Consider the following 9,883-nt stretch of genomic DNA (forward strand, 5'->3'; position numbering starts at 1 on the left):
ACAGAATGCATGGAGTAAGATTGACAACATATCTCCAAAGAAACTACCTAATTTTGTTCTGAAATTTCACTGGGGATTCAGTCACATATTCTCGACTAGAGCAACACCTTGCTAGTGGAGATCTTATGAGGAAAGAGTCACTGCGTCATTCTTCCCTTCCATTTGATCATTTTGAAAGTGATCAATTCAATGAGGAAGTTTATCGAGTTGAAAGCACTAAAGCCATTGTCACTCTGAGTTCTAGCATTGAGTTGATACATATATTTTGCTCTTGGTTTCTTTTAGACTGGTTAGTTTGTTGACTCAGGCCGAAATTACATGATTTATATTTTAGTTTTGCTTCCTTCACTTGTTTGAACCCTATTTATAGATGCTAGTGCGTGCATTCTCCATCAATCTTGTTCCTTTTTATCCCCTTATATTTTTATTTATTATTATGTACTTTAAAGTTTAAACCCACTCTAAGATGGGTAAAAGAAATAGGAACATTGCATTTTCTGTAAAGTTGTGCTATACAACAAATAGGTAACTCACGTTTGTGACTTTAACTCCGTAACCTTTAAATTTTAATAAACTTGACTCATCCTTAAACGCTCTTTACTAAGTATGGAGTGCTGCACACTTTGTTAATTCATTAAATCTGAACTCTTCATTATAAAAATATTAAAAAAATATGTAATAATAATTAAATTTTCTGATAATTGAGGAATATTTTTCTTCTTTATATCAATTCCTGAAGAACTTTCATCACCAGATTGTGAAAAAGATTATGCAACGGCAAAGATACGCACCTTCTTGGATTCCTCATTGGAAAATGATGATCCCACAAAGCCACCAATAATTGAGAAAAATGAAAAACCCTACATACATACATACCCTTATCAAGTTATCATCATCAATTCATCATAATAATTCTTTAACAGTTGGAGTTATTATAGAATTTAAGGTTTGAAAGCTCTAATTTTCGTACATAAATTAATCAATCAGTGAAGATGATAATTTAACCAAACCTAATATATGTTGTTGCTTAATTATTCCACATGGCATGAGTAAACGTCAAACGGATAATATCTACATACATGGTCATGGACTCATCACTCATGAGTCATTAGTAATGAAATTCTTTCTCGGCTTCTCTTACTATCTTACAACAACTTATAAAAATTGCTTAGAAGAATGATTATATATATGGATCCACCATGTTTTCTTCTTGCATACAAATTTTTAAGTAATCACTTTTATTTTCACACCTTGAATTCAATGAGCAAAATATACAACAACATTCTAAAGACTCAGAAAGCCTTTATTTTTAAAATGCAGTCCAATTTTCTTTAAAGACTACATAAAACTTAACCTGCTAACTAAATAAAATAAAGTTGAAAAATCCATAAATTAAATTAAATATTCAAATAAATAACTCAAAATTTAAACTAATAGTTTAATATTGAATAATACTTGCTATATTGCACTTTTTAAAACAAAGTTGTTAACATTTTTCTCTATGCCATTAAACCTAATGTCAACCAAAATTAATAATAATATAGTCTTATAAAGTAAAAAATGTCTCTTTATCTTCTGAAATGCATATAAAAAATTATATATAAAAATGTGAAAAAAATTTTAAAAATTACAAAATAACAATGATCATATTGTAAAGTCATGTTATGCAATATATAGATGAATTTAAAAAAGATAAAACTGCAGACGAAGAATGACTTAAACGCGACATTGATAATAGGGGTCACCCCGTTCCACCGCTCCATACTCGAGGTCCGGCTGCCAAAGCATTTTGACAAGCCGACGGACATGAGGTACGATGGAACACAGGACCCCCTGGAGCATCTAACGGCCTTCGAGGTCAGGATGAACTTAGAAGGAGTAGGAGATGAGGTAAGATGTCGCGCCTTCCCGGTTACTCTGTCGGGGCCTGCAATACGGTGGTTCAATAACCTCCCGCAGGGCTCGGTGACCCAATTCTCCGACATCAGCCATGCCTTCCTGGCTCAATTCACAACCAGGATCGCAAAAGCCAAGCACCCGATCAATCTGCTAGGGGTGACCCAAAGAGCCGGGGAGTCGACCCGGAAGTACTTGGACCGTTTCAATGACGAGTGCTTGGAAATTGACGGTTTGACGGACTCGGTGGCGAGTTTATGCTTGACGAATGGGCTCCTGAATGAGGATTTCAGGAAGCACCTTACTACAAAGCCAGTCTGAACAATGCAGGAGATCCAGTGCGTGGCTAAGGAGTATATCAACGACGAGGAAGTAAGCCGGGTCGTGGCTGCCAATAAACAGCAACCCGCCTACAACCAAGCCCGGCACCACGAAAGCAGAGAGAAAACTAGGGAACACGCCAGGGACCACACCAAGGACGGCGGCCCGAGCAAAGCCTCGAAGCCATTCCCCCGAATCGGAAAATTCACCAATTACACCCCCTCACGGCACCGATCACGGAAGTCTACCAACAAATAGCAGAGAGGGGGATACTGACGAAACCCCGACCTCTGAAGGGCAGGACGGGTGGAGACAAGAGCCTCTACTGCGAATATCATAAGGGATACGGACACAAAACCCAAGACTGCTTCGACCTAAAGGACGCCCTGGAGCAGGCAATCAGGGACGAAAAACTTGTCGATTTCTCCCACCTTATAAGGGAGCCGAGGAGACGCAATCGGGATCATGAAGGCGAAGACAAATCCCGGGCGGCAAGACAACGCCGAGAACCAGAGAGGGGCGACCACGATCTCACGGTGGTGAACGTAGTAACAGCGAGAAACTCCGCCCCAAGGTCGAAATCAGCACAGAAAAAAGACGCCAAGGTCCTTGCAGTCTCCTCCTCGTCTGCCAGAAGTTCTCGGGTACTCCCATCCATTTCCTTTGTTCCCGAAGACCGATGGTTCGATGAGATGCCAGAAAGTCCCCCCATGGTCATCACGGCCAGGGTCGGAACCGGCCTCGTCAAGCGGATCCTGGTGGATACGGGGGCAGACTCGAACATCATGTTTCGGAATGTCTTTGATGCCCTAGGACTACGAGATACCGATCTGGCGACCCACCCACACGGTGTGGTAGGATTGGGAGACCACTTCATCAAGCCGGATGGAATCATCTCGCTCCCAACCTCCGTGGGGCAAGGGCAAAAGCGAAGGACCGTGATGGCCGATTTTGTAATCTTACGAGATTCTACAGCTTACAATATTATCTTGGGGAGGAAAACCATCAACGACCTGGGGGCCGCCATTAGTACGAAGCTGCTCGTGATGAAGTTTGTTGTTGATGACGGATCCGTAGGATCCATCAGAGGAGACTTGGAAACGGCGGTCGCCTGCGACCACGCCAGCCTCTCTCTCAGGAAAAAGTCCAAAGAAGCTTCAGGAGTTTTTCTCGCCGACCTGGACGCCAGGATACAAGATAAGCCCAGACCTAAGCCAGAAGGGGACTTGGAGAAATTCAGGGTTGGTGAGGGGGACGAGAAGTTCACGTTTATAAACAGAAACCTTCCCCATGAATTGAAAGAGCCTCTGATGGAGATGATCAGAGCCAATGCCGACCTCTTCGCTTGGACGCCAGCCGACATGCCAGGGATAGATCCCCAACTCATGTCACACCATCTGGCCGTCAAACCAGAAGCCAGGCCAGTGGCCCAAAGGAAGAGAAAGATGTCGCAAGAAAGGGCAGAGGAGGTGGCCAGGCAGGCGGCCAGCCTCCTTGAAGCGGGGTTCATCCTAGAATTGGACTACTCGACCTGGCTGTCGAACGTAGTTTTGGTGAAGAAACATAATGGGAGGTGGAGAAGGTGTGTAGACTACTCTGACCTCAATAAGGCATGTCCTAAGGACTGCTACCCCTTGCCCAATATTGACGCACTCGTCGACGCAGCGGCGGGGTACCGGTATCTGAGCTTCATGGACGCCTATTCTGGGTACAACCAGATACCGATGCACCGACCCGACGAGGAAAAAACGGCATTCATAACGCCAGGAGGGACCTATTGCTACAAAGTAATGCCATTTGGTCTAAAAAACGCTGGCGCCACATACCAGAGATTGATGAACAAGATATTCAGTGAACTAATAGGCAAGACAGTGGAAGTCTACGTGGACGACATCCTCGCAAAAACCACACGACCAGACGATCTCCTGAGCGACCTGAGGGGCGTATTTGCGTCCCTCCGGCAACACGGTATGAGGCTTAACCCACTCAAATGCGCCTTTGCTATGGAGGCCGGGAAGTTCCTGGGATTCATGATCACCCAAAGAGGGGTAGAAGCGAACCCCGAGAAGTGCCAAGCGATTCTCCAGATGAAGAGCCCGGGTTGTATCAAAGACGTCCAACGATTGGCCGAAAGGCTGACGGCTCTATCCCGTTTTCTCGGTGCATCGGCAGCAAAAGCCCTACCCTTCTTCAATCTGATGAAAAAGGGAATAGCATTCGAATGGACCCCGGCGTGCGAGGAGGCATTCAACCACTTCAAGGAGATCCTAGCAGCGCCTCCTGTGCTCGGAAAGCCCAAGGCCGGAGAATCACTCTACCTCTACCTGGCAGTAACAGAGGAAGCGCTCGCAGCGGTGCTTGTAAGAGAAGAAGGGAAAACTCAGCAGCCGGTCTACTTCGTCAGTAGGGCTCTGCAAGGAGCCGAGCTGAGGTACAGCAAACTGGAAAAGCTGGCATTTACGCTCCTAACTTCCTCCCGAAGGTTAAGGCAATACTTCCAGAGTCACCGTATAGTCGTGAGGAAGGACCAGGCAATTCGCCAAGTACTACAAAAACCTGACTTGGCTGGTAGGATGATGACCTGGGCCATCGAGCTTTCCCAATACGACTTGCAGTACGAGCCCCGGCACGCAATCAAGGCCCAGGCAATGGCAGACTTTTTGGTTGAGGTAACGGGTGATCCCCCCGAGGAAACGGGAACACTTTGGAGGCTCCACGTGGACGGGGCCTCCAACCAAACGTCCGGGGGAGCAGGGGTCATCTTAGAAAGCCCGGCAGGAATCATATACGAGCAATCGACCAAGTTCGAGTTCCCTGTGTCGAACAATCAAGCGGAATATGAAGCTCTCTTAAGCGGACTAATGCTAGCGCGGGAAGTCGGGGCGTCGAAGGTCGACGTATGCAGTGATTCACAGGTCGTCACCTCACAGGTAAACGGAAGCTACCAAGCCCGGGACCCCCTCCTACAAAAATACTTGGAAAAGGTTAAAGAAATGACGAGTCAGTTCCAAGAGGTCATGATCCAACACGTCCCAAGAGAAAGGAACACACGGGCGGACCTCCTGTCCAAACTAGCGAGCACAAAGCCAGGGGCGGGTAACCAGTCTCTCATTCAGGGCATGGCGAAGGAGCCAACGGTCGCCCTCCATCTGACGGAGTTAAGCCCCTCGTGGTTGGACCCCATTATAAACTTCCTGGAGCTCGGTAAATTGCCTGACGATGAGAAGGCTGCCAAAACACTGAGAAGGGAGGCGGCCAGATATGCAATCATACAAGGACAACTGTTCAGAAAGGGGCTCAGCCAGCCCCTATTGAAGTGCTTGCATCCCGACCAGACGGACTACGTACTTAGAGAAGTCCACGAGGGATGCTGCGGCCACCATATCGGGGGCAAAGCCCTAGCAAGGAAGCTCATCCGAGCTGGATACTATTGGCCATCAATGATGAAGGACTCCAAGGAATTCGTTAGAAAGTGCGTAAAGTGTCAACAAAACGCCAATTTCCACAAGGCACCGGCCTCTGAACTGAGCCTTCTGACGACCACACGACCTTTCGCTCAATGGGGAATCGACCTCCTGGGACCCTCCCCGGTTGGCCCAGGACAAGTCAAGTATCTCATAGTGGCCATCGACTACTACGCCAAATGGATAGAGGCCGAACCACTAGCCAGCATATCCTCCTCTAATTGCAGGAAATTCATGTGGAGACAGGTGATAACCCGATTCGGGATCCCGGATATCATCATCTCGGATAACGGAACACAATTCACTGACAAGAAATTCACGGAATTCCTCACCGGCCTAGGGGTAAAACAAAAATTTCCTCAGTGGAACACCCCCAGACGAACGGACAAGTGGAGTCCGCAAACAAGATCATCCTACTCGGCCTCAAGAAGCGCCTAGACAACAAGAAAGGCGCATGGGCCGACGAGGTCGCTTTGGTCCTGTGGTCCTACCGAACAACCGAGCAAAGCGCTACGGGGGAAACCCCTTTTCGCCTAACATACGGGGTCGACGCCGTGATACCCGTCGAAATCAGCGAACCGAGCCCGCGGCTACTGCTCGCAGGTGTGGACGAAGCGGTAGAAAAGGACCTGGTTGAGGAGACGAGGGAGATGGCCCATTTGTCAGAAGCGGCATTGAAGCAAAGAATAGCCCTGCGCTACAACGCTAGAGTCCTTAGGAGGGATTTTGGAGAAAGAGACCTCGTCTTGCGACGCAACGACGTCGGTCTGCCGACTCTTGGGGAAGGGAAGCTGGCGGCAAACTGGGAAGGTCCCTACAGAATTAGAGAGGTGCTTGGCAAGGGTGCCTACAAACTCGAGAGACTTGACGGCAAAGAAATCCCTAGAACGTGGAACGCAGGTAATCTAAGAAGATTCTACTCCTGACTCGGGCAAACCGACCAGGAGGCCTAGCGGACTTATGTATGCTTGCTCTGATTGACATGTTAATTTCTAGTCACTTTTTAGCCATTTACTCTTATTGAATACTTGCCATATTAACGAGCTTGCCTAGCTGATGATTAATTCTCACTTGTCAAAACATCCTCCTTCTTATCTGTTACTTCCCAATACGCGTTTCACAACAATTGCGTCCTAAAACGGCAGCCCAGGACTGATCACCCCGGGAGCCAAATAGACCATAGCCACGATTAACGCAGCGACAACACGACCAAATCGGTCCGAATCATTACCAACATAAAGACGACAAAACGGGCACAAGCAATAAGCCCATCACGAAAAAGCGTTAACGAAAATAATACGACGAGCAAGGCGAAAGATTGTAACGGCCACTCGGCCAAACGACCAACCTAACATAAACGTTACGGAAGTGTCAAATTACAAAACACGCAACAAACGTTCAACAAATCTACATCAAAATGTCTAAGTTAAAAGAAGTCACTTCCTAGGCATGTCGACAACCTTGCCGTCTTGGATCATTTTGAAGACCCCAATAGCCGATGTGTCGAAGTCGGGAGCTACGATCTTCACTTGGGCTTTCAGAGCATCTTCAGTCATAGAAATCGCACTCTTCCCTTGCTCTTTGGTCGCTTTCAGCTTCTTCCGGAGCTCCTCGACCTCGACTTTAACGGCTTTAGCCGACGACACGGCTTGGTCACGTTCTTTCTCCAAGAGTGCTACCCGACCCTGAGCGGCGTTCAGCTGGCTCTCCAAGGTCATCTCCCGCTCAGCTAAACGGGCCACCGTCTCGTCGGAAGCCTTCAATTTTTCCTCGGCAGACGTCGCCTTTTCGTCGGACGCCTTGAGTTTCTCCCCCATCTCAGACAACTGGCTCTGAAGCAGCTCAACCTGCACCTTGAAGTCATTGTTTGCCTTGGCAGAGGACTCGAGCTTCCTCCGAAGGGACTGCATTCCCGACAACTCGAATTCAGCCTTTCGAGCTATCACGGCCCCCCGGAGCAAAGTCCGATACATCCATCTCGCCTGCCCGGCAAGATCGGTACCGTGGAAATGCTCCTCTGTCCCAGGAATCAGCTGCGAGTCAATAAAAGTTGTGGCATCAAAATTCCTCTCCATGATGGTGAGAGCCCCCTCCGGGCTCGAAGACGCCCTCCGCCTCTTAGGGGTGTGGATGAGCTCCACATCGTTGTCTTCTGGAGGAACAGAGGGCGAGTGCCCGCCAACGATGACCTCGGGAGGGGGAGAAGCGTGCGCCCCCTCTTGGTTCTCACCCATCATCTCGGTATCCTGGGGAGGGGCCTTAGTCTGGTCCTCCTTCTCCTCGGAGGGTCCAGCCGATTTCCCGGCATCCTTCTCCGCGGCCTTCTCGTTATCACTTTCTTCGAAGAAGGTCTTCATCAGGTTCTCAAGACCCGTCACTGTAGCAGACATCTCCACTGCAACAAACGGACAAACACGTTAGCCGTTAGATCAGATAAAACAAAGAATAATAAACATCACAAAAATACAAAACAAGAAGACTCACGGATATAGCTCCTGGCGGCCTCCCGTTCACCCATAAGGAGATGAGGGTTCACGGGGTTCTTCTCAAAAAGAGCAAATAGCACATCGGCTATTTGCTTATCTACCGAGGACATCCTCTTATACGTTACCTTAATAAAAGGATTTGACCCCTCCCCAAAGCTCCAGTAAGTGGGGATGAGGCGCTCTCCCTCCAAGGATAACCAAAAAGGATGCCGACCTCTAACGGGACGGACTTTGAAAAACTTATCTTTAAACCCGTGGTAGGAATCCTCGAACAGACCAAAGATTCTCCTACCCTGGGCGGACCGGAAAGAAAGGAACCCTTTCCTCGCCTTCCCTTGTTTGGAAGGATTGGTAAGGTTGAAGAAGAAAAGGAAGACATCCACCGACACCGGCAGTTCGAGATACTCGCACACCATCTCAAAACAGCGGATAGAAGCCCAACTGTTCGGGTGGAGCTGCGACGGAGACACAGATATCCGATTTAAGAGTGACATCTGGAACTCGAAAAACGGAAGGCGAACCCCAACCTGGGTGAACATAGATTTGTAAAACCAAATCCAGTCGGCAATACGGGGAGAGTGAAGATTGACCTCGTAAAGCCGCTCATGGGGGGCAGGCACGAAGGTCTCATAATTGGCCTCTTCATCTGTTCCCCCGCACAAGTACCCGGCCTGCCGGAACTCCGTCAATTCCGCCAGATCCATCTGGTTTGGCGAATTCTTTACATCCGAGGTTACCCAGGCGTACGGATCATAGCTGGCCGCGGAGGGGGAAGCCCGGGAGACAACACGAGGCATACCTACAGCGGGGTACCACTCCGTTAGTCTACGAGATCGGGAGCCCGGAAAATACCCAGAAACTATAATTCATCCTACTGAACAGTTAAGATCAAAGTATGGACCAAGCAACCCACCTAAAAATCTACCCTGGAATGGTACCCCTGCCCTAATACTCTACCTATCATCAGAAAGCCATATAGCAACATAACAGTAAAAATGGAGAAACAAACACATACAACAAGCACGCAAGAACAAAACAGAAAAGAGAAGGATTCTAGAAATACCTGAATTAATCGAAGGAACTTGAAAGTGGTTGGAGAAGCACAAAGAACCTCGAACAAGTGGTTGATGAGGCACAAAAACGCTTGAAACGGAGGAAATTTGGATATCAGGGAGAAAAAAAGTGGGAATAGCAAAAGTGGGAACAAAAGAAATAAGAAACTGTTTAAAAACCGCAGCACGAAGCGCAAAGAGGCCAGGGGTAAAAAGGTCTTTGCACGCGGGATTTTAGTAACCCATTATGAGCATTCAATGCTCAGCGTGAAGAACGAAGCGACGAAACGGTCGCCTTGGCAACCAAGAGACACGCGCGCAGGGAGCACGTCACCCCCGCGAACAACCGATCTGGCGACAACACACGAACGAGGAAATCACGCGCCATCGATGTCTCCCACGAACATCACTGGCGCGTTGGGGGCACTGTTACGGCCTGGCCCAGAGTCCTTGCGGGTCGACCCGACCCGGATGCCACCCGAACCGGACACATGCCCCACAACGACCTCGGACACGCGTCCAGTACAGCTCATGCACAGCTGGGGGGTAACCTCCCTGGAAACATGGGCCTGCTCTCATCGGGCCCACCTCTGACAGGTATATAAAGGGGGAGGCTTGCACTCCCCCAGAGGTACGTCACATACTCTATCACCTTATCCGCCTG

General features: G+C 48.4%; 1 protein-coding gene across 1 annotated transcript; it reads left to right on the forward strand.

Annotated features, from left to right (window-relative positions):
• The first annotated feature begins 1,806 nt into the window (after positions 1-1,806).
• On the forward strand, positions 1,807-2,217 carry LOC112749231 (uncharacterized). Its single transcript, XM_025797491.1, has one exon. The coding sequence runs from the start codon at positions 1,807-1,809 to the stop codon at positions 2,215-2,217; it is 411 nt and encodes a 136-aa protein (XP_025653276.1).
• Positions 2,218-9,883: the final 7,666 nt, after the last annotated feature.

Source organism: Arachis hypogaea, chromosome 15 (assembly GCF_003086295.3).
Source record: "Arachis hypogaea cultivar Tifrunner chromosome 15, arahy.Tifrunner.gnm2.J5K5, whole genome shotgun sequence".
Lineage (NCBI taxonomy): Eukaryota > Viridiplantae > Streptophyta > Magnoliopsida > Fabales > Fabaceae > Arachis > Arachis hypogaea.